The 24,024-nt window shown below is 52.0% G+C and overlaps 2 protein-coding genes across 5 annotated transcripts in view; both read left to right on the forward strand.

Moving 5' to 3' along the window:
* tmc6b (transmembrane channel-like 6b) overlaps positions 1 to 11,410 on the forward strand; it is a 23,530-nt gene extending 12,120 nt beyond the window's left edge. For 2 of the 4 annotated variants that reach the window (XM_030350972.1, XM_030350974.1), the window contains 13 exons: positions 429 to 637; positions 2,426 to 2,570; positions 3,361 to 3,516; positions 3,664 to 3,854; positions 4,170 to 4,248; positions 5,556 to 5,653; positions 6,172 to 6,267; positions 6,402 to 6,477; positions 8,955 to 9,088; positions 9,385 to 9,561; positions 9,661 to 9,739; positions 10,180 to 10,266; positions 10,793 to 11,410. In XM_030350972.1, the coding sequence (XP_030206832.1) occupies positions 429 to 637; positions 2,426 to 2,570; positions 3,361 to 3,516; positions 3,664 to 3,854; positions 4,170 to 4,248; positions 5,556 to 5,653; positions 6,172 to 6,267; positions 6,402 to 6,477; positions 8,955 to 9,088; positions 9,385 to 9,561; positions 9,661 to 9,739; positions 10,180 to 10,266; positions 10,793 to 10,807 (1,542 nt within the window). In that variant the 3' untranslated portion in view covers positions 10,808 to 11,410. The other 2 variants (XM_030350973.1, XR_003976091.1) reach the window with 2 other exon arrangements.
* Positions 11,411 to 13,626: 2,216 nt separating this feature from the next.
* aspscr1 (ASPSCR1 tether for SLC2A4, UBX domain containing) lies at positions 13,627 to 24,024 on the forward strand. Its single transcript, XM_030350982.1, has 17 exons — positions 13,627 to 13,754; positions 13,970 to 14,025; positions 14,168 to 14,282; positions 14,515 to 14,615; positions 14,767 to 14,818; positions 14,886 to 14,959; positions 15,047 to 15,683; positions 16,228 to 16,281; positions 16,373 to 16,512; positions 16,854 to 16,935; positions 19,602 to 19,668; positions 19,816 to 19,878; positions 20,123 to 20,175; positions 20,660 to 20,711; positions 20,788 to 20,857; positions 22,952 to 23,103; positions 23,843 to 24,024. The coding sequence occupies exons 1-17, from the start codon at positions 13,674 to 13,676 to the stop codon at positions 23,851 to 23,853; spliced, it is 1,860 nt and encodes a 619-aa protein (XP_030206842.1). The 5' UTR covers positions 13,627 to 13,673; the 3' UTR covers positions 23,854 to 24,024.

Genomic DNA, 24,024 nt, shown 5'->3' on the forward strand with positions numbered 1-24,024 from the left:
TTCTATCATATCAGCATGCTGGCCTCAACCCAGAAGCAGAGCCCAGGCATTGAACCAGAAGAGGCCACACTCGACTTTAAGGCGTTCCGCGAGGAAGATCAGCAGCAATACTGATTAGTTTTAGATTTGAATTCAGGGCATTAGGCTGACGCTTCTATCCAAAGACTTCGCAGCCATCCACGCACACATTCCCCCCCGACGGCGGAGTCAGCCCCGCAGGGCGACAGCCAGCTGGTCAGCAGCAGTCAGGGGGGGGGCCTCAGGGACGCCTCCACACTCAGCTAGGAGGAGCCGGGGATCGAACCAGCGACCTTCTGGTTACCAGTCGTCCCGCTCTGCCTCCTGAACCAAGCCGCCCCCATTAATGTGAAACAGATGTGTGTGCACCATGTAGGCTCCTCCCCTCTCACCCGAGCTCCTCCTCCTAGGGCTACTTCTCGGACTCTGTGTTGTACTACGGTTACTATAGCGACACCACCCTGAACCGGGACTGCGACAACAACGGCTCCGCCCCCTCGCCGGGCGGGTGGAGGGGGCTGGACTGCGCCAGGCAGGGCCTCTCCTACAGCATGCCCCTCGCCTACTTCTTCACCATCGGGACCGCCTTCTTCATCACCTGCATCATCCTGGTGTTCAGGTACGGGAAGTACTGTAAAGTACTGTAAAGTACTGTACATTATGGTGAAGTACTGTTAAGTACTGTGCATTATGGTGAAGTACTGTACATTATGGTGAAGTACTGTAAAGTACTGTACATTATGGTGAAGTACTGTAAAGTACTGTACATTATGGTAAAGTACTGTAAAGTACTGTAAAGTACTGTACATTATGGTGAAGTACTGTTAAGTACTGTGCATTATGGTGAAGTACTGTACATTATGGTGAAGTACTGTAAAGTACTGTACATTATGGTGAAGTACTGTACATTATGGTGAAGTACTGTACATTATGGTAAAGTACTGTACATTATGGTGAAGTACTGTAAAGTACTGTACATTATGGTGAAGTACTGTACATTATGGTGAAGTACTGTACATTATGGTAAAGTACTGTACATTATGGTGAAGTACTGTAAAGTACTGTACATTATGGTAAAGTACTGTACATTATGGTGAAGTACTGTAAAGTACTGTACATTATGGTGAAGTACTGTAAAGTACTTTAAAGTACTGTACATTATGGTGAAGTACTGTTAAGTACTGTGCATTATGGTGAAGTACTGTACATTATGGTGAAGTACTGTAAAGTACTGTACATTATGGTGAAGTACTGTTAAGTACTGTGCATTATGGTGAAGTACTGTACATTATGGTGAAGTACTGTACATTATGGTGAAGTACTGTAAAGTACTGTAGATTATGGTGAAGTACTGTTAAGTACTGTGCATTATGGTGAAGTACTGTACATTATGGTGAAGTACTGTAAAGTACTTTACATTATGGTGAAGTACTGTACATTATGGTGAAGTACTGTAAAGTACTGTACATTATGGTGAAGTACTGTTAAGTACTGTGCATTATGGTGAAGTACTGTACATTATGGTGAAGTACTGTAAAGTACTGTACATTATGGTGAAGTACTATACATTATGGTAAAGTACTGTACATTATGGTGAAGTACTGTAAAGTCCTGTACATTATGGTGAAGTACTGTACATTTTTGTAAGTACTGTACATTATGGTGTAGTACTGTACATTATTGTGGAGTACTGTAAAGTACTGTACATTATTGTGGAGTACTGTAAAGTACTGTACATTGTGGTGAAGTACTGTACATTATTGTGGAGTACTGTAAAGTACAGTAGAGTACTGAAAAGGTCCATAAAGTAATGTAAAGTACTGTGAGGTAATAACACTTGGCCCCTTTATGCTTTATACTGTTTGTTCCATTTTTACATTCAGGGCCTTTATCAGATGCTTTTATCAAGAGCGTCTTACAATAAGTACATTTGTCAGAAGAAAGAGAAACAACACTATATCTCTGTCGGTACAGTAAGGATGTTCATAGAACCAAGTGCCAAGCACTAACCATCACTAGGTTAACCCATTCCACAACAGTGATAGCTTTTTAGTAATAGTTTGTCGTTACTTCAGCATCTCTTAATGTGTTGTTGAGCACTGCTCGTATTTGTATTGTATTGTATCCACTGCTGCTGAACTGCTGTAACAAAGGAACCGCTCTGTCTGTCTGTCTGTCTGTCTGTCTGTCTGTCTGTCTGTCTGTCTGTCTGTCTGTCTGTCTGTCTGTCTGGAGATGAGAGTATGTGTGTGTTTGCGCTGTAGTGAAAACACACAACATGTTTCTCTGTGATATGATGTATGATCACAAGATGTGATCACATGATTCATGATGACATGATGTATGATGACATGATGTATGATGACATGATGTATGATGACATGATGTATGTCATGTGTCTCCTCAGCATGTCCAGGTCTTTCGGTCAGAGTTTCCGCGTGGAGCAGTCTCCCAGCCTGCTGGCCATGAAGGCCTTCTGCTCCTGGGACTTCAAGGTCGTCAAGACTTCCTCCGTGGCGCTCATGTCCGAGAACATCGGCACGCAGCTGAGGGTGGGAGGCCACACACACACACACACACACACACACACACACACACACACACACACACACACACACACACACACACTAAGAACACACACTAAGAACACACACACACACACACACACTAAGAACACACACACACACACACTAAGAACACACACACTAAGAACACACACACTAAGAACACACACACACACACACACACACACACACACTAAGAACACACACACACACACACACTAAGAACACACAACACACACGCATTCACAAAACACACACTTACGCATACACACAATCACACACAACATACACACACAGTCACAACAAGCAGCACAGACACACACAGTCATCACGGTGGCTGTGTGGTCAGGAATGTGATGAGTTAGATGATCACATTCCTACTTGGTCCAGAACGCTGCTCCTCCTCCTCCTCCTCCTCCTCCTCCTCCCCCCCCTCCTCATTCCTCTCCTAATGAACACCTTAAAGGTCCCACATTGCACCACCAGCTGTGACAGGCCTGATCTGACATCACAGGTGGGCGTGTCCACCTAGATGTGTGCTGCATAGATCAGCCTACCAGCCTACCCAGTGGACTCATCTATCCGTCATACATGTAGGTGGACACGCCCACTTGTGATGTCAGAAGAGGCAGATTCTTAAAAGGGCATGTAACGGCAGATCACACTCACCTGGGGGTGTACTATTGGACCTTTAACAAATTGATTGATTTCTTGTCATGCCATTTGTTGTTCTCCCTGTGTCTCTGTCTCCCCCCTCCCCCTCCCCCTCCCCTGCCAGGAGCTGTTGGCGGATGTGACCCGTAACCATGCCAACCAGACCGCGGGCCAGCGGCTGTGGCGGCTGCTGGTCCACGGCCTGGCCTGGACCATCTGCAGCGGGAGCACGGTTGCCTGCGCCCTGGCCGTGCACTACCTGGCCCAGCACATGCACGCGGTGAGACACACACACACGCACACAGACACAGACACACACGCGCGCGCGCGCACTAAAAGCAGTCTCAACGTTAGCGCAGCTTCCTGTGTGTGCGGCTCGCTGGACACAGGAAGCTGATCGTGTGACGCTCTCGCCGCCGTCCTCCAGGTCAGAGTGTTGCAGGCGAGGGGCGGGGCAGGGGGCGTGGCCGCGGACCCCCAGCCGTCGGAGGCCCACCTGCTGGCCCTGCCGGTGGCCGTGTCCCTCATCAACCTGCTGCTGCCCGGCCTCTTCAACGCCGCCGGCTGGATGGAGGAGTACGACTCGCCCAGCGTGCGCAACTCCGTGGCCATCGTCAGGTGAGGCCCGCACCCCCCCCCCCCCCCCCCCCCCCCCCCCCCCCCCCTCCCCCTCGTATGTAGGGACCTGATGCTGATGACAGACTGTGTTGTTCTGTTGTGGTGTTGTGTGTAGGGACCTGATGCTGATGACAGACTGTGTTGTTGTGTTGTCGTGTTGTGTGTAGGGACCTGATGCTGATGACAGACTGTGTTGTTGTGTTGTCGTGTTGTGTGTAGGGACTTGATGCTGATGACAGACTGTGTTGTTGTGTTGTCGTGTTGTGTGTAGGGACTTGATGCTGATGACAGACTGTGTTGTTGTGTTGTGTGTAGGAACCTGATGCTGAAGGTCAGCCTCCTGAGCGTTCTGTGTTTCCATTGGCTGGGCCGCGAGGCGACCTCTGGCCTGCAGGTCAGCCCTCAGCCCCACACCTCATCACCCCTCACCCTCACCCCCACACCCCCCACATCCCCTCACCCCCAAACCCATCACCCCCTCACCCCCTCCCCCTCACCCCTCTCCTGACCCTTGTCTCTCTGTCTCCTCCTCAGTGCTGATCTCTCCTGACCCTTGTCTCTCTGTCTCCTCCTCAGTGCTGATCTCTCCTGACGGTCTCTCTGTCTCCTCAGTGCTGATCTCTCCTGACTGTCTCTCTGTCCCCTCAGTGCTGATCTCTCCTGACTGTCTCTCTGTCCCCTCAGTGCTGATCTCTCCTGACGGTCTCTCTGTCTCCTCCTCAGTGCTGATCTCTCCTGACGGTCTCTCTGTCTCCTCCTCAGTGCTGATCTCTCCTGACGGTCTCTCTGTCTCCTCCTCAGTGCTGATCTCTCCTGACGGTCTCTCTGTCTCCTCCTCAGTGCTGATCTCTCCTGAAGGTCTCTCTGTCCCCTCAGTGCTGATCTCTCCTGACGGTCTCTCTGTCCCCTCAGTGCTGATCTCTCCTGACGGTCTCTCTGTCTCCTCCTCAGTGCTGATCTCTCCTGACCGTCTCTCTGTCTCCTCCTCAGTGCTGATCTCTCCTGACTGTCTCTCTGTCCCCTCAGTGCTGATCTCTCCTGACTGTCTCTCTGTCCCCTCAGTGCTGATCTTTCCTGACGGTCTCTCTGTCTCGTCCTCAGTGCTGATCTCTCCTGACGGTCTCTCTGTCTCCTCAGTGCTGATCTCTCCTGACGGTCTGTCTGTCTCCTCCTCAGTGCTGATCTCTCCTGACTGTCTCTCTGTCCCCTCAGTGCTGATCTCTCCTGACCGTCTCTCTGTCTCCTCCTCAGTGCTGATCTCTCCTGACGGTCTCTCTGTCTCCTCCTCAGTGCTGATCTCTCCTGACGGTCTCTCTGTCTCCTCCTCAGTGCTGATCTCTCCTGAAGGTCTCTCTGTCCCCTCAGTGCTGATCTCTCCTGACGGTCTCTCTGTCTCCTCCTCAGTGCTGATCTCTCCTGACCGTCTCTCTGTCTCCTCCTCAGTGCTGATCTCTCCTGACTGTCTCTCTGTCCCCTCAGTGCTGATCTCTCCTGACTGTCTCTCTGTCCCCTCAGTGCTGATCTTTCCTGACGGTCTCTCTGTCTCGTCCTCAGTGCTGATCTCTCCTGACGGTCTCTCTGTCTCCTCAGTGCTGATCTCTCCTGACGGTCTGTCTGTCTCCTCCTCAGTGCTGATCTCTCCTGACGGTCTCTCTGTCCCCTCAGTGCTGATCTCTCCTGACGGTCTCTCTGTCTCCTCAGTGCTGGGAGAGTTTCGTGGGTCAGGAGCTCTACCGCTTCCTGCTGATGGACTTCATCTTCACGCTGCTGGACACGCTGCTGGGAGAGTTCCTCTGGAGGTGAGCGGACCACCGGTCCGTCTGTCTGTCCGTCTGTCCGTCCATCTGTCGTTCCTGTTTCTCTTTTGGTACACATACCTCCACCTTATCCTTAAGGTACAGGTACATATGGCTCAGGAGGTAGAGCGGGTCAGCTGGTAACCTGAAGGTTGCTGGTTCGATCCCCGGCTCCTCCTAGCTGAGTGCCGAGGTGTCCCTGAGCGAGACGCCTCACCCTGACTGCTGCTGAGCAGCTGGCTGTCGCCCTGCGGGGCTGACTCTGCCGTCGGGGGGGGAATGTGTGCGTGTTGGGCGATGATGTGGAGGTGCTCGAGTCCAGAAGGGGGTTATTTCTTGTCGCCTCCTGCCTAATCAAAGGTCCGTGGTGATTATGACTGAGCCTCTGGTCTGCCTCCTCCCCCCCCCCTTTCCCCCCTTCCCCCCTCCCCCTCCCCCCTCCCCCCCCCCCCCCCCCCCCCCCCCCCCCCCCTTCCGCCCTCCCCCCCCTCCCTTTCCCCCCTCCCCCTCCCCCTCCCCAGGCTGTTCTCAGAGAAGGTGCTGAAGAAGAGCAGAAGGCCGGTGTTTGACATCGCCAGGAACGTCCTGGAGCTCATCTATGGACAAACCCTGGCCTGGTGGGAGATCTCTCAGTGTTACATCCAGTCGATTAATGGGGACACCTTAACTAGACGATTGATCAATGAACCTGAGGGTCCTCAGTGTTGTTATTATTGACCCTGTTAACACAGGCTCTTGGTTTGGTCCTCAGGCTGGGGGTCCTCTTCACGCCCCTTCTGCCCGGGGTTCAGATCATCAAACTCCTGCTGCTCTTCTACATCAAGATGGTACTGACTACTAACCCCCACCACCTTAAGATGGTTCTGACTGCTAACCCCCACCACCTTAAGATGGTTCTGACTGCTAACCCCCACCACCTTAAGATGGTTCTGACTGCTAACCCCCACCACCTTAAGATGGTTCTGACTGCTAACCCCCACCACCTTAAGATGGTTCTGACTGCTAACCCCCACCATCTTAAGATGGTACTGACTACTAACCCCCACCACATCAAGATGGTTCTGACTGCTAACCCCCACCACCTTAAGATGGTACTGACTACTAACCCCCACCACCTTAAGATGGTTCTGACTACTAACCCCCACCACCTTAAGATGGTACTGACTACTAACCCCCACCACCTTAAGATGGTTCTGACTACTAACCCCCACCACCTTAAGATGGTACTGACTACTAACCCCCACCACCTTAAGATGGTACTGACTACTAACCCCCACCACCTTAAGATGGTACTGACTACCAACCCCCACCACCTTAAGATGGTTCTGACTGCTAACCCCCACCACCTTAAGATGGTTCTGACTACTAACCCCCACCACCTTAAGATGGTTCTGACTACCAACCCCCACCACCTTAAGATGGTTCTGACTGCTAACCCCCACCACCTTAAGATGGTTCTGACTGCTAACCCCCACCACCTTAAGATGGTTCTGACTACTAACCCCCACCACCTTAAGATGGTTCTGACTGCTAACCCCCACCACCTTAAGATGGTACTGACTACTAACCCCCACCACCTTAAGATGGTTCTGACTGCTAACCCCCACCACCTTAACATGGTACTGACTACTAACCCCCACCACCTTAAGATGGTACTGAATGCTAACCCCCACCACCTTAAGATGGTTCTGACTGCTAACCCCCACCACCTTAAGATGGTACTGACTACTAACCCCCACCAACTTAACATGGTTCTGACTGCTAACCCCCACCACCTTAAGATGGTACTGACTACTAACCCCCACCACCTTAAGATGGTACTGACTACTAACCCCCACCACCTTAAGATGGTTCTGACTGCTAACCCCCACCACCTTAAGATGGTACTGACTACTAACCCCCACCACCTTAAGATGGTTCTGACTGCTAACCCCCACCACCTTAAGATGGTTCTGACTGCTAACCCCCACCACCTTAAGATGGTTCTGACTGCTAACCCCCACCACCTTAAGATGGTACTGAATGCTAACCCCCACCACCTTAAGATGGTACTGACTACTAACCCCCACCACCTTAAGATGGTACTGACTACTAACCCCCACCACCTTAAGATGGTTCTGACTGCTAACCCCCACCACCTTAAGATGGTACTGACTACTAACCCCCACCACCTTAAGATGGTTCTGACTGCTAACCCCCACCACCTTAAGATGGTACTGAATGCTAACCCCCACCACCTTAAGATGGTACTGAATGCTAACCCCCACCACCTTAAGATGGTTCTGACTGCTAACCCCCACCACCTTAAGATGGTACTGACTGCTAACCCTCACAACCTTAAGATGGTTCTGACTGCTAACCACCTTGCGACATTGGTTCGCGTTTCGTTGCGCCACACATCATAATCTGTCGCTGTGCAAGTTTCGTCGGATTTGTTGCGCCACAACAAGGTAACCACCATTGCATGTCTTTACCTTTTGTGGAAGAGGGAGAGACGTTGGAGAAGCCGACGCAGTCTATTCATAATATTGTAATGACCACGGAAGAGGCAGTGAATGAAGTATTGATTAGACAAAGATTTATTAGATAGGCCTACCTAATAAACCGTTGGAACACACAAGACCAGAAACATAGCAACGCCGGTAAACAAACCCCGAGAAGCCCAATCCCTATGAGAGCTTCCCGCGCTACGGCCATCCGGAGGCGCACAGAGCTTTTGGCCTTGATATTATATATACAATTATATTATATTATATTATATACTATTATATATAGAGCTCCCGGAGTCACAAACGGCAACATTCACTTTCTCCTCCATGCTGCAGTGGACCCCGGACTTCACTGCACTGAGTTTGACGGTTGAACGCTGATTGGCTGTTACGTTACACATGTGACTCAGTGGCCATGCTGTTGAACGCTGATTGGCTGTCATCACGCGAAATTCGCATCAAAGTTGAAATATTTCAACTCGAGCGAATTTATGGCTGACTCCCCCGTTGGTGTGTGAATGTGTTCATGAATGGGTGAATGTGTTTATGAATGGGTGAATGTGTTTATGAATGGGTGAATGTGAGGCAGCATTGAAAAGCACTTTGAGTGGCCGCTGGTAGGAAGGCGCTGTGTAAATGCAGTCCATTTACCTCCAGGGTGTGTGTTTGACCTTCAGAGTGGGACCTTGACCTCAATGCATGACCTTGACCTCTGAGTGTGACCGTGACCTCTGTGCGTGACCGTGACCTTCAGAGTGTGACCGTGACCTCTGTGCGTGACCGTGACCTTCAGAGTGTGACCGTGACCCCTGCAGAGCAGCGTGATGCTGAATTGCCAGGCGCCCCGGAAGCCGTACCGGGCGAGTAAGATGACGACCGTCTTCATCACGCTGCTCTGCTTCCCCTCCTTCCTCGGGGCGTCCGTCTGCGTCACCTACACCATGTGGAGGTACACACACACACACACACACACACACACACGACTGACTTTCCTGCAGTACTCACAGAGGGATGTACTGTGAACCCTTCCCCTCAAACCCCTGGAATGACTTTTATTGAGCATCCGACTGAGCCTGAGCGTGTATTGAGCTGTTCCAACGTAATAACCCTTTGAACAGCAGCCTTCGCCCGGCTGACCTCCACGGGGATGTGTTTCTATGAGTACTTTACGTTAGCCTCCAGAGATCACTGGTCCTGTTGTTAAAACGCCTTCCATGAAGCAATGGTTCACTCGTCCCCCCCCAGCATCGCCCCGTCCCGGGCCTGCGGGCCGTTCCGGGGCCTCAGCACCATGATGCAGGCGGGCCGGCTGTGGGTGGAGCAGCTCAGGGACGCCAACCCCCACCTCACCTGGCTGGCCACCGCCCACTCCTACCTGGTGGAGAACCCCCTCTTCCTGTTCGTGGCCGCCGGGGTCTTCATGTGAGTGAGGTGGTGGGGGGCCTGTCGCAGTGCGGGGGGCCGGTCTCACCGTGCGGGCCCGGTCTCACCGCGGGGGTCTCGTGTTCTCGCTCTCCCCAGGATCATCATCTACTTCAACAGCCAGGTGGTCGGCGGGCAGAGGAAGGTCATCGCCCTGCTGCAGGAGCAGATCAAAAACGTAACGCAGAGACGGCCTCATGGACCAGTTAGCGCCTTGATGCTCTGGCAGCGCCTGACTTAATACGAGATGATAGTAATAATACGATAAAATAATAATGACCCTGCAGGTGTTTTAATACGAGATGATAGTAATAATACGATAAAATAATAATGACCCTGCAGGTGTTTTAATACGAGATGATAGTAATAATATGATAAAATAATAATGACCCTGCAGGTGTTTTAATACGAGATGATAGTAATAATACGATAAAATCATAACGACCCTGCAGGTGTTTTAATACGAGATGATATTAAGAATGATAAAATAATAATGACCCTGCAGGTGTTTTAATACGAGATGATATTAAGAATGATAAAATAATAATGACCCTGCAGGTGTTTTAATACGTGATGATATTCATAGTATGCTAATAATCCTGGTCTGATCTCCTCCAGGAGGGCGAGGACAAGAAGTTCCTCATCCGGCAGCTCCAGACCACGCACGCGAAGAAGAGGGACACGCCGGCCCGCCGCAGCCAACAGGTGAGACACTGTGACGACGCCGTGACGAGGCGGGGTAAAGCCTCTTTCAGCCTCCCGGACTCTGACCCCCGCTACAGTAGCACCTTCTGTAACCGTGGCAACGCTACGGGGAGATTCAGACTCTCGATTCAGAGTCCCGCAGGAATCTGGTGATCTTGCATTACTGGTTACCCTCACACCCCTATTAACTTGTTGTATGTTGTACGTACTGGCACCTAGTAATAGTACTTAGCATTGCGTAGCATCTTATCTTAGCCTCCTCTGTTATACACGGGGACTGGGTTAACCTAGTGATGGTTAGTGCTTGGCACTTGGTCCTATGAACATCCTTACTGTACCCACAGAGATATATTGTTGTTTCTCTTTCTGCTGACAAATGGACGTATCGTGAGACGCTCTGGTTAAAGCGTTGGGTAAACGCCCTGACTGGTTGGATCCTCTTCTGTGTGATGGCTCCTGTGTGACTCGGTTTCTTTGAACTTTCTCTAATTTCATTTTGCGGTTTTTGTTTTTGTGTTCTCTCTAGGATTCGGCCTGTTGACAGCCTACAGGTTTGTCTCTGAGGATATTCAGTGGATGGATTCGCTCAGAGGAAGAAACATAATACAGGGAGAAATGCAGTTTTCCTTTTGGACCTGACGGACATCAGAAATATCGGAGGAGGACCAATGGGCAAGCAGCTCCTTAAAAGGACAGGAACGCAGAAGGATGGAGTTTGTTGCTGCTGGCCTTCGGAGGGTTAGCTCGTCGCTGTTAGCCTGTTAGCCCAGACCGTAGCAGAGAAGGGGTAGGGTTGGCTAACCCACCTGACAGTGGAACAGATCTTCCTAGGCTGCACATGACTGGCCTGCGAGTGCAGAGTTCAGCTCACACTGGGAACACTGGGAACTCCGTTAGTGGCATTTATACTACAAATATGGCTCCATCATATTTGATATATCGTGATCACACTTTTGTTTCAACTGTGAACATTTTTGTTGTGGTTTCTGGAGGGATAGTGCTATTTTATAAACCAGTTTAGTGGGGAATGTTAGTTAAAATATTAGTTTTACCCTTGCTCATCTCATTCAACATATCATGTCATTGTTTGACTACTTTTTAAATGTTTTATTAGTTTTAAATAAATTATATTTTATCATCATCATTCCTTTGAGTCAGACCCACTTTTGTATTGGTAGTGGAAGGCGATTTTGAAGTTGTGTTAAGTTCCAATCTGTCGCACATTGACGCACTTTGTTTATGTTTTGGTTTGTGTGACGTGGGGACACTGTTTGTGTCTCTTGGAGAAAGGTCACTTTATCGCCAAAGAAAACAAAAGGGAAACCTTTGAGATGACCACTTTTAGGTAAACCCTATTAATTCACCAGATGCACTTAGCAGAAAAGGCAGCATCATTGACATGCCCTGTAATAAGATACATCATGTGAATAACTACCAGGGCCTTCCAGGTGATGGGAGGAGGGCGGGGTCAAGAGGGTGGAGTCAGAGAGAGTGGGTGGAGTCAAGAGGGCGGCTCAAGGGAGTGAGAGGGTGGAGCAAAGTGAGAGAGAGGGTGGAGTAAAGAGAGAGAGGGTGGAGTCAAGAGTGAGGGCGGAGTCAAGAGGGCGGATCAAGAGAGAGGGTGGAGTCAAGAGGGCGGAGTCAAGAGGGCGAATCAAGAGAGTGAGAGGGTGGAGCAAAGACAGAGTGAGGGTCGAGCAAAGAGAGAGAGAGAGAGAGGGTGGAGTAAAGAGAGAGGGTGGACTAAAGAGAGAGAGAGGGTGGAGTAAAGAGTGAGAGAGGGTGGAGTACAGAGAGTGAGAGAGAGAGGGTGGAGTAAAGAGAGAGAGAGGGTGGAGTAAAGAGAGAGAGAGGGTTGAGTAAGGAGAGAGAGAGAGGGTGGAGTAAAGAGAGCGAGAGGGTGGAGTAAAGAGAGAGAGAGAGAGGGTGGAGTAAAGAGAGAGAGAGGGTGGAGTAAAGAGAGAGTGAGGGTTGAGTAAGGAGAGAGAGAGAGGGTGGAGTAAAGAGAGTGAGAGGGTGGAGTAAAGAGAGAGGGTGGAGTAAAGAGAGAGAGACGGTGGAGTAAGGAGAGAGAGAGAGAGGGTGGAGTAAAGAGAGAGAGAGAGGGTGGAGTAAAGAGAGAGAGGGTGGAGTAAAGAGAGAGAGAGAGGGTGGAGTAAAGAGAGAGAGAGGGTGGAGTAAAGAGAGAGAGAGAGGGTGGAGTAAAGAGAGAGAGAGAGTGGAGTAAAGAGAGAGAGATGGTGGAGTAAAGAGAGAGAGAGTGGAGTAAAGAGAGAGAGTGAGAGGGTGGAGTAAAGAGAGAGAGAGGGTGGAGTAAAGAGAGAGAGAGGGTGGAGAGAGAGAGAGAGAGAGAGAGAGAGAGAGAGAGAGGGTGGAGAAAGACAGAGAGAGAGAGAGAGAGAGGGTGGAGTAAAGAGAGAGAGTGAGAGGGTGGAGTAAAGAGAGAGAGAGGGTGGAGTAAAGAGAGAGAGGGTGGAGTAAAGAGAGAGAGAGGGTGGAGTAAAGAGAGAGAGAGAGAGAGAGAGAGAGAGAGAGAGAGAGAGAGAGAGAGAGAGAGAGAGAGAGAGGGTGGAGTAAAGAGAGAGAGAGGGTGGAGTAAAGAGAGAGAGAGAGAGAGGGTGGAGTAAAGAGAGAGAGAGAGAGAGAGGGTGGAGTAAAGAGAGAGAGAGAGTGGAGTAAAGAGAGAGAGTGAGGGGGTGGAGAAAAGAGAGAGAGAGGGTGGAGTAAAGAGAGAGAGAGGGTGGAGTAAAGAGAGAGAGAGAGGGTGGAGTAAAGAGAGAGAGAGGGTGGAGAGAGAGAGAGAGAGAGAGAGAGAGAGAGAGAGAGAGAGAGAGAGAGAGAGAGAGAGAGAGAGGGTGGAGAAAGACAGAGAGAGAGAGAGAGAGAGAGAGAGAGAGAGAGAGAGAGAGAGAGAGAGAGAGAGAGAGAGAGAGAGAGAGAGAGAGGGTGGAGAGAGAGAGAGAGAGAGAGAGAGAGAGAGAGAGAGAGAGAGAGAGAGAGAGAGAGAGAGAGAGAGAGAGAGAGAGAGAGAGAGAGAGAGAGAGAGAGAGGGTGGAGAAACAATCGCAATGAAGGCGGGGGGGGGCCCGCCTTCAACATCCTGCATACGGGCCCGTCGTTGCCATGTTACTGATGATCATGTGTTGATACCACCATTTACATGGCGGATATTAATAATATTAATTAAACACTTTCTTCCAACAACAAGGCGTAAAAAACAAAGATTATTGTTATTATTTTTGTTCTGAATTTCGGATTCTGATTAAAACATTTACTATTTGCATTCTGTGAGTATTTGTCGAGATGTACGGAACGCTGTCAGAAAGACAGAGTTAAATAAAGTGAACTGTCAGAAAGTCTCCGTTCAATAAAGTTAATTGAAATAAACAAAGTGACGTCATATCGCAATGGCGGCCTCCGTGACAGTGCTTACTCCGAACGGGAGAAGACAGACCGTCAAGGTGTCTCCGAACACCCCCTTATTGCAGGTAACCCGGGTCAAACCAGCGCGGATTCACCCCTTATATCGAGTATGATTCACCAGGGTTGTCGGTCCATATCCGACTTATTATCAGCTGGAGCTAACGGTAGCTAGGCTAGCGCCCGATTTACCAGAGAGCATCCCTCAAACCCTCCGAGCCTTATCTTAAATCTCTTTTATCCCTCAAATCATCTCTTAAATCTCTTAATTCTCTTTTTCCAGGTTCTCGAGGACGTCTGTAAAAAACACGAATTCAACCCTAACGACCACGGGTTGAAGTGAGTCAGATTAAAGCATTCAAGTGTTCATGACATCTAAAATACATGTTATAGGTCTCATCGAGCCAGATTTCTTTTATTGACCGTTTTCTAAATGGTTTAATGTCCAGTGAAGCCAGCTCTAACGGGATACCCTCCATAGGTTCCAGAGGAACGTTCTGGACCTGACGCTCCAATGGAGGTACGCCAGTCTGCCCAACAATGCCAAACTGGAAATGGTGGCAGGGGCCAGAAAGCAGACCGCAGCCGACGGACAGGTGGGGACTATTCTCTATATTACGGTAGAATGAGCCTTTTGAATGATGTGGAGTGTAATGCACAACACCAACTAAGACCACACTCTCCGGAATAACCACAATGAAATTATATACCACCTTTCTCAAGAGATTAAATAATATTTTATTTTTTTATATATTTAGAATATTATTTAAACTAGATAATTGTGTGTGTGTGTGTGTGTGTGTGTGTGCGTGTGTGTGTGTCTCTCAGGTACGTATCGGTCTCCAGATGGAGGATGGTTCTCGACTCCAAGGAACGTTCTCCAGTGGGCAGAACCTTTGGGAACTCCTCACACACTTTCCTGAGACAAGGTGTGTGTGTGTGTGTGGTTCCATTTTCACTCAAATACAGAAAGGGGCAGGAATATTGAATGCATATTGTGTGGTATGAGAAGAAGACGACATTGATTATTTTCAAAGAAACGACAGGACATAACGGACTCAACCCGCCCTGTGTCCTCAGAGCGCTGGCCGAGTCAGGAGCCACCCCCGTGTGTGTCTACATGAGAGACCAGGTCGGTACAACCACAGCCGCTGACCGCCTGAGGCAGGGCGTGGTTTAACTGTGTGTGTGTGTTACAGGTGACTGGAGCAGAGGCTTTACAGACGGCCACGCTGAGGTCTCTGGGGCTCAGCAGTGGGAGCGCCGTGGTCCGGTAGGCTACAGTGAACATAAAGAAAGAAATAAAGAATGATGAGCAACTCAACGCCTGTATCTGAAGAAGATATCCCCTCCTCTACAGCTTTCTTCTAAAAGACACCAAAACAGACGATGACGAAGATGGCGGGCGGGAGGGGACGAAGGGGAGCAGACCTCCTCCCTCCCAGCGCTCCCATGGACCGGCCCCCTCTCAGCCCGACGCTCCGGGATCCGGAGCGCCGCTCCGTACGGCCAGCCCCGACCGGCCGTCTGCTGCCCCCCCTGCGGCCCCCCCCGCTGCCCCCCCTGCGGCCCCCCCCGCTGCCACCTCACCTGCCCCCCCCGCTGCCCCCCCTGCTGCCACCTCACCTGCCCCCCCCGCTGCCCCCCCCGCTGCCACCATGCCTGCCCCCCCCCTTGCGGCCCCCGCCCCCCTGTCCTCTGCCCGCACTGCCCCCCTCCCCCCTGACGCTCCCCCGGCCTCCCAGCATGCCTCTGGGTTGAGCGCGGCGGCGGTGGATGACGGAGAGACAGCGGGTCCGTCGGGACTCGCCTCCCCCCCGCCGCCCGCCGCCCCCTTCACCCCCTTCACAGGGGGGGGCCAGCGCCTGGGCGGGCCCGCCGCCGGGGGGGCGGGGCCTCTGTCGTCCTCCTCCGGGTCGTCCTCTGGGGTATCCAAGGCAACAGGAGGGTCCCCCAAAGCCAAGAAGGCCAAACCCTGCCAGAACGCCAACGCCAAGGTGAGCTGGACGGTTGGATGTGGAGTGACGGTGGAGTGACTGTGGAGTGACGGTGGAGTGACTGTAGAGTGACGGTGGAGTGACGGTGGAGTGACGGTGGAGTGACTGTGGAGTGACGGTGGAGTGACGGTGGAGTGACTGTAGAGTGACGGTGGAGTGACGGTGGAGTGACTGTAGAGTGACGGTGGAGTGACGGTGGAGTGACGGTAGAGTGACGGTAGAGTGACGGTGGAGTGACTGTAGAGTGACTGTGGAGTGACGGTGGAGTGACGGTGGAGTGACTGTAGAGTGACTGTAGAGTGACTGTAGAGTGACTGTAGAGTGACGGTGGAGTGACGGTGGAGTGACGGTGGAGTGACGGTGGAGTGACGGTGGAGTGACTGTAGAGTGACTGTAGAGTGACGGTGGAGTGACGGTGGAGTGACTGTAGAGTGACTGTAGAGTGACTGTAGAGTGACGGTAGAGTGGCGGTAGAGTGACCGGGTAGCGACCGTGTAACGACTGTGTAGTGACTGTGTAGGACGGGTTTGTTTTCTCTTCAAAGGGTCGGGTCAACCAGAGCGATGAAGACATGGAGCTGAGGGAGGGCCTTCTGGAGGTAAGGTCTCTCTGTCTCTCTCTCTCTCTGTTACTCACCATCTCACTCAAACATAATCACGATTTCTCTCTCTCCCCCCCCCTCCCCCCAGCCCGTGGAGAGGGAGGCTCTGGTCTACAGCCTGGACTCCGGACCCCAGCGGACGGGCGCCCACCATGAGCTGTCAGACGAGTTCTTTGAGGTGACCGTCGACGACATACGCAAGCGCTTCGCCCAGCTGAAGAGCGACAGGTTGGTGACCCCGACCACCTAACCCTGACCCCCTTACCCAACCCTAACCCTAACCCCCCTGACCCCCTAACCCTAACTCTTACCCCAACCCTAACCCTAACTCGTGGTCCACTGAAGTTCTTTTTCCACATTTCGGACCAATGGACGAAGCAAATCCTGGACCGAATCCTGGACCCATGTTGGCAATACTTCCAACTTTTCCAAAATGTTGATTTTTTATTTGTAAAGACCTGGGGGGTGAGGTTCTGCCTCCTACTGGTCCACCACAGGGTTGAGTGGTTCTTCAGTCGGTGGTCAGATGTTTCTCCTTGTTGTGCTGACTGCTCCCCCTTCCTTCCCAGGAGGTCGCTGGAGGAGACCCCCTTGATGACCAAAGCCCTGAAGGAGTCCCAGCTCAAGGAGAAGATGGAGCGCTATCCCAAGGTACCCCGCGACGTGGTACCCCGCCACGTGGTACCCCGCGACGTGGTACCCCGCCACGTGTCCATGTGGGCTCATGCTGTGTGTCTGCGCACACACATACACACAAACAGTGTTGGCCAACCCACTTTAACAATACCATGTGTGTACTCTGAGTAACACATTGAATATTACTTATTACTTCACCCATTCCCACGAGAACCTCTGGCTGACGGGTGTCAGAAAATAAATCAACATGTAGGACAGGAATATAGTTTAGATTAGATGACCTGATTACTACTGAGAATAACATACTAACACTGCACTCAACACGCTGTACTGGACTGTATCTCTCCTGCCCTTATCAGACCGTATCTCTCCTGATCAGACCGTATCTCTCCTGATCAGACCGTGTCTCTACTGATCAGACCGTATCTCTACTGATCAGACCGTATCTCTACTGATCAGACCGTATCTCTACTGATCAGACCGTATCTCTACTGATCAGACCGTATCTCTACTGATCAGACCGTATCTCTACTGTTCAGACCGTATCTCTACTGTCCTGATCAGACCGTATCTCTACTGATCAGACCGTATCTCTACTGTCCTGATCAGACCGTATCTCTACTGATTAGACCGTATCTCTACTGATCAGACCGTATCTCTACTGATCAGACCGTATCTCTACTGATCAGACCGTATCTCTACTGATCAGACCGTATCTCTACTGTCCTGATCAGACCATATCTCCTGATCAGACCGTATCTCCTGATCAGACCGTATCTCTACTGTCCTGATCAGACCGTATCTCCTGATCAGACCGTATCTCCTGATCAGACCGTATCTCTACTGTCCTGATCAGACCGTATCTCTACTGATCAGACCGTATCTCTACTGATCAGACCGTATCTCTACTGATCAGACCGTATCTCTACTGATCAGACCGTATCTCTACTGTCCTGATCAGACCATATCTCCTGATCAGACCGTATCTCCTGATCAGACCGTATCTCTACTGTCCTGATCAGACCGTATCTCCTGATCAGACCGTATCTCCTGATCAGACTGTATCTCCTGATCAGTCCGTATCTCCTGATCAGTCCGTATCTCCTGATCAGACCGTATCTCTACTGATCAGACCGTATCTCTACTGATCAGACCGTATCTCCTGATCAGACCGTATCTCTACTGTCCTGATCAGACCGTATCTCTACTGATCAGACCGTATCTCCTGATCAGACCGTATCTCTACTGATCAGACCGTATCTCTACTGATCAGACCGTATCTCCTGATCAGACCGTATCTCTACTGATCAGACCGTATCTCTACTGATCAGACCGTATCTCCTGATCAGACCGTATCTCTACTGATCAGACCGTATCTCTACTGATCAGACCGTATCTCTCCTGATCAGACCGTATCTCTCCTGATCAGACCTTATCTCTACTGTCCTGATCAGACCGTATCTCTCCTGATCAGACCGTATCTCTCCTGATCAGACCGTATCTCTCCTGATCAGACCGTATCTCTACTGATCAGACCGTATCTCCTGATCAGACTGTATCTCCTGATCAGTCCGTATCTCCTGATCAGACCGTATCTCTACTGATCAGACCGTATCTCTACTGATCAGACCATATCTCCTGATCAGACCGTATCTCTACTGTCCTGATCAGACCGTATCTCTACTGATCAGACCGTATCTCCTGATCAGACCGTATCTCTACTGATCAGACCGTATCTCTACTGATCAGACCGTATCTCCTGATCAGACCGTATCTCTACTGATCAGACCGTATCTCTACTGATCAGACCGTATCTCCTGATCAGACCGTATCTCTACTGATCAGACCGTATCTCTACTGATCAGACCGTATCTCTCCTGATCAGACCGTATCTCTCCTGATCAGACCGTATCTCTACTGATCAGACCGTATCTCTCCTGATCAGACCTTATCTCTACTGTCCTGATCAGACCGTATCTCTACTGATCAGACCGTATCTCTCCTGATCAGACCTTATCTCTACTAATCAGACCGTATCTCTACTTATCAGACCGTATCTCTCCTGATCAGACCGTATCTCTACTGATCAGACCGTATCTCTCCTGATCAGACTGTATCTCTACTGATCAGACCGTATCTCTCCTGATCAGACCTTATCTCTACTGTCCTGATCAGACCGTATCTCTACTGATCAGACCGTATCTCTCCTGATCAGACCTTATCTCTACTGATCAGACCGTATCTCTACTGATCAGACCGTATCTCTCCTGATCAGACCGTATCTCTACTGATCAGACCGTATCTCCTGATCGGACCATATCTCTACTGATCAGACCGTATCTCTACTGATCAGACTGTATCTCCCGATCAGACTGTATCTCTCCTGATCAGACCGTATCTCTACTGATCAGACTGTATCTCCTGATCAGACCGTATCTCTCCTGATCGGACCGTATCTCTACTGATCAGACCGTATCTCTACTGATCAGACTGTATCTCCTGATCAGACTGTATCTCTCCTGATCAGACCGTATCTCTACTGATCAGACTGTATCTCCTGATCAGACCGTATCTCTCCTGATCAGACCGTATCTCCTGATCAGACTGTACTCTCCTGATCAGACTGTATCTCTCCTGATCAGACTGTATCTCCTGATCAGACTGTCTCTCCTGTTCTCCAGGTGGTCCTCAGGGTCCAGTTCCCAGACCGCCACGTCCTTCAGGGATTCTTCCGGCCCCTGGAGACGGGTACGTGTGTTTGACCGCTGCCTGGCCCGAGGGCAGGGAGGTCGGGGATCCCAACCGGCCCCCCGTCTGTTCCCGTCAGCCAGCGACTGATTCAACCGAACCACGACAGAAGGGTCCAACGTGGTGGTGTTGTGTGTTTCTCTGTAGTTGCTGATGTCCGGAGGTTCGTCCAGAACCACCTGGAGGACCCTGAGCTGGACTTCTACCTGTGTGAGTACGACGTGGGACACTAGGGGAAGATGGTTCACCGCACCAGCTCTGCCTCCCGTCGGCGCCTGAACTGTGAACCAGTGTGCCTGGCAGTGATCCTCATGTCTGTCTGTGCAGTCACCACGGTGGCCCCAATGCATCTCATGGGTTTAAAATGGCATTCCCACAGTGCGACCGTAACCCCAGAGAACGTTGTTCTTCATGAGGATTAAATGAGTCCTCCTCCTGCTTCTCCTCTCCTCAGTCGTCACCCCTCCCAAGACGGTCCTGGACGAGGCCTCCGTCACGCTGTTCCAGGTCAGTGTCCCCAGACCACACGTCTGGACCGGGTCTGGACCGGGTCTGGTCTTGGACGGGTCTGGACCGGGTCTGGACCTGGCCTGCACGGAGAGGGGGGCCCCACAGGTCTGAGGGGACCCAGCAGGTCCCCTCAGACCCGTGGGACCCCCTCTCCATGCTGGTCTCCAGCCTCAGTCTGCCTCCAGACGCTGTCTTAGAGACCAAACTGTTGGAGGTCCAAAGGGACGATCCGCACACACGTGTCCGGGCTCTCATGGTTCGGACTGCGGTTATACCGCTTTGATAACCAGCGGCCGCTCAAAGCACTTTACAACACCGCCTCACATTCGCCCGTTCATAAACACATCCCCCCCCGACGGCGGAGTCAGCCCCGCAGGGCGACAGCCAGCTGGTCAGCAGCAGTCAGGGGGAGGGGTCTCGCTCAGGGACGCCCCGCTGTAGCCCCTGAGCCCTAACGACTGGTGTCTCCGTCCGCCTCCAGGCCCACCTGTTCCCCGGAGCCCTGGTGTACTTCGGCTGTGAGCTGCAGACCGGTGGGTCCCTGGTGCTGTCCTGTAGCGCAGAGCGACGAGGGGGGCCTGGTGACTAACGCCTCTGTTTCCTCCCTAGACTGCTACCTGCAGAGGGAGCACCTGAGCGCCTGTGTGTCCGCCACGCAGGCCAACGAGTCCATCGCCAGGTGTGTGTGGGCCTCTTCTAGTCACCGCGCTGGTTGGCTGTGTTGTTGACTCCTCTTGGTGTTCTGCCGTCAACAGGGACCCTGACTCACCCTCATTCTGAATACAAACTCACCCTCTCACTCTGACCCCCTCCTCCCATCCCCCTGATGTCCTCACCCTCTCACTCTGAGACCCTCCTCCCATCCCCCTGATGTCCTCACCCTCTCACTCTGACACCCTCCTCCCATCCCCCTGATGTCCTCACCCTCTCACTCTGACACCCTCCTCCCATCCCCCTGATGTCCTCACCCTCTCACTCTGAGACCCTCCTCCCATCCCCCTGATGTCCTCACCCTCTCACTCTGAGACCCTCCTCCCATCCCCCTGATGTCCTCACCCTCTCACTCTGACACCCTCCTCCCATCCCCCTGATGTCCTCTCCCTTTCCGCTCCGTCCCCGTCACGGACCGGTCAGCCCAGACACCCCTCTGCTTTACATCCCCCTAGAGCGGGTTAGGGTTAGGGTAATCCTAACCCTAACCCGCTAACCGGTTAGGGTTAGGGTTACCCTAACCCTAACCCGCCCTCACCCACGCATTAGACTGTCAGCCCCTCGAGCTACAGTCACAATAGTTTAATGTTTGATTCTGTTCACTCAGTCTTCAATAGGTCAAATCAATACTATCCTCGAAAACCTCACCTTGTTTTCATTCATTAATTGTTAAATTAGTATTGAATACTTTAACTCCCCATCCCTCTCACTGTCTTCACCGTGCCCTAAGGGGTATGGTCACTGTGCCCTAAGGGGTATGGTCACTGTGCCCTAAGGGGTATGGTCACTGTGCCCTAAGGGGTATGGTCACTGTGCCCTAAGGGGCCCTAAGGGGTATGGTCACTGTGCCCTAAGGGGTATGGTCACCGTGCCCTAAGGGGTATGGTCACTGTGCCCTAAGGGGTATGGTCACTGTGCCCTAAGGGGTATGGTCACTGTGCCCTAAGGGGTATGGTCACTGTGCCCTAAGGGGTATGGTCACTGTGCCCTAAGGGGTATGGTCACCGTGCCCTAAGGGGTATGGTGGTCACCGTGCCCTAAGGGGCCCTAAGGGGTATGGTCACCGTATGTCACCGTGCCCTAAGGGGTATGGTCACCGTGCCCTAAGGGGTATGGTGGTCACCGTGCCATAAGGGGTATGGTCACTGTGCCCTAAGGGGTATGGTCACTGTGCCCTAAGGGGTATGGTCACCGTGCCCTAAGGGGTATGGTGGTCACCGTGCCCTAAGGGGTATGGTGGTCACCGTGCCCTAAGGGGTATGGTCACTGTGCCATAAGGGGTATGGTCACTGTGCCCTAAGGGGTATGGTCACTGTGCCCTAAGGGGTATGGTCACTGTGCCCTAAGGGGTATGGTCACCGTGCCCTAAGGGGCCCTAAGGGGCCCTAAGGGGTATGGTCACCGTGCCCTAAGGGGCCCTAAGGGGTACGGTCACCGTGCCCTAAGGGGCCCTAAGGGGTACGGTCACCGCGCCCTAAGGGGCCCTAAGGGGTACGGTCACCGCGCCCTAAGGGGCCCTAAGGGGTACGGTCACCGCGCCCTAAGGGGCCCTAAGGGGTACGGTCACCGCGCCCTAAGGGGCCCTAAGGGGTATGGTCACCGTGCCCTAAGGGGCCCTAAGGGGTACGGTCACCGCGCCCTAAGGGGCCCTAAGGGGCCCTAAGGGGTACGGTCACCGCGCCCTAAGGGGCCCTAAGGGGCCCTAAGGGGTATGGTCACCGTGCCCTAAGGGGCCCTAAGGGGCCCTAAGGGGTACGGTCACCGCGCCCTAAGGGGCCCTAAGGGGTACGGTCACCGCGCCCTAAGGGGTATGGTCACCGTGCCGCGCCCTAAGGGGCCCTAAGGGGTATGGTCACCGTGCCCTAAGGGGCCCTAAGGGGTACGGTCACCGCGCCCTAAGGGGCCCTAAGGGGTATGGTCACCGTGCCGCGCCCTAAGGGGCCCTAAGGGGCCCTAAGGGGTATGGTGAAGACAGTTAGAGCGTTGTAATGGGCCAGGGTTCCTCTGAGGGTCTCTCACTGCGACTAAACGGTTCCTCCTGTCCTCCACCTCGGGGGTCCAGCTGCATGCCCCCCTCCCCAGAGGACGGACGCCCCCCCTCTGAGCCTAAGGGGGGCCGACAGGACGGACCGCCCCCCCCCACGGCCCACAGCCAGCCCCCCCAGCGGGCGGGACCGGACGCCGGCAAGGTCCCCAAGTGGCTGAAGCTCCCAGGTACAGACTAGGGGACCCCCGCCTCCTCTAGGAGACAGACTAGGGGACACCCGCCTCCTCTAGGAGACAGACTAGTGGACACTCCTCTCCTCTAGGAGACAGACTAGTGGACACTCCTCTCCTCTAGGAGACATCCTAGTGGACACTCCTTTCCTCTAGGAGACACCCTAGTGGTATTTGTAAATCCTCCTGTCAGACGTATCCCTTGGCCAAAGAGAGATCCCATACTGGAGTGATCCAAACTCACTGTGTGTGTGTGTGTGTGTGTGTGTGTGTGTGTGTGTGTGTGTGTGTGTGTGTGTGTGTGTGTGTGTGTGTGTGTGTGTGTGTGTGTGTGTGTGTGTGTGTGTGTGTGAGACAGAAGTGTGACCTTGCCTTTGTGAGTGCGTGTGATGAACAGATAAGTCCTCAGGATGCTGTGTGGAGAGTGGAATGTGACCTATTTTAAAGGATGTGTGTGGAAGAGGATCACACAGATAGACGCAGAGTCAAAGTGATTCTATATCGGTCCTCATTTCAATACCCACTCTAGTGTTGGATGATCAGATGAGATTGTCTTAATTAATCTCAAGTCTATTATGATTTGGTAAGGAGATATTCCTTGCGGTTTTATTCTATTTATCGGCTGTCAAATCGTCATCTTATCTCCCGTTTTTAAAAGACTATTTTGAAGTGAAGGTGTTTTTTTCTATATTAGTGTTAAGCATGTTCTTTCTGATCGACTGTATTGTTTTTACAGGAAAGAAGTGAGTCTCCTGCTGGTCAACTAGAGACTGCAGTCTTCTCCATCGCTGAAATGAACCTCACCATTTTAGCTTTACCGCCGTTATGGCAAAGCACTCGATTGATCATGTAACACGCCGGCATTCAACAGTGAAACAAGAACATGTAAGGACTAATAAATACTTGCATACGTTTTCG

The sequence above is a fragment of the Gadus morhua genome, chromosome 3, assembly GCF_902167405.1.
Source record: "Gadus morhua chromosome 3, gadMor3.0, whole genome shotgun sequence".
Taxonomy (NCBI): domain Eukaryota; kingdom Metazoa; phylum Chordata; class Actinopteri; order Gadiformes; family Gadidae; genus Gadus; species Gadus morhua.

What these genes read in the sequence shown, in the direction of transcription:
- aspscr1 (XM_030350982.1), top strand. Translation starts at nt 13,674, where the DNA reads ATGGCGGCCTCCGTGACAGTGCTTACTCCGAACGGGAGAAGACAGACC. An exon ending in CCTAACGACCACGGGTTGAA is followed by an intron (nt 14,026 to 14,167) that starts GTGAGTCAGATT and finishes TACCCTCCATAG; the next exon opens with GTTCCAGAGGAACGTTCTGG. An exon ending in TGAGGGAGGGCCTTCTGGAG is followed by an intron (nt 16,282 to 16,372) that starts GTAAGGTCTCTC and finishes CCCTCCCCCCAG; the next exon opens with CCCGTGGAGAGGGAGGCTCT.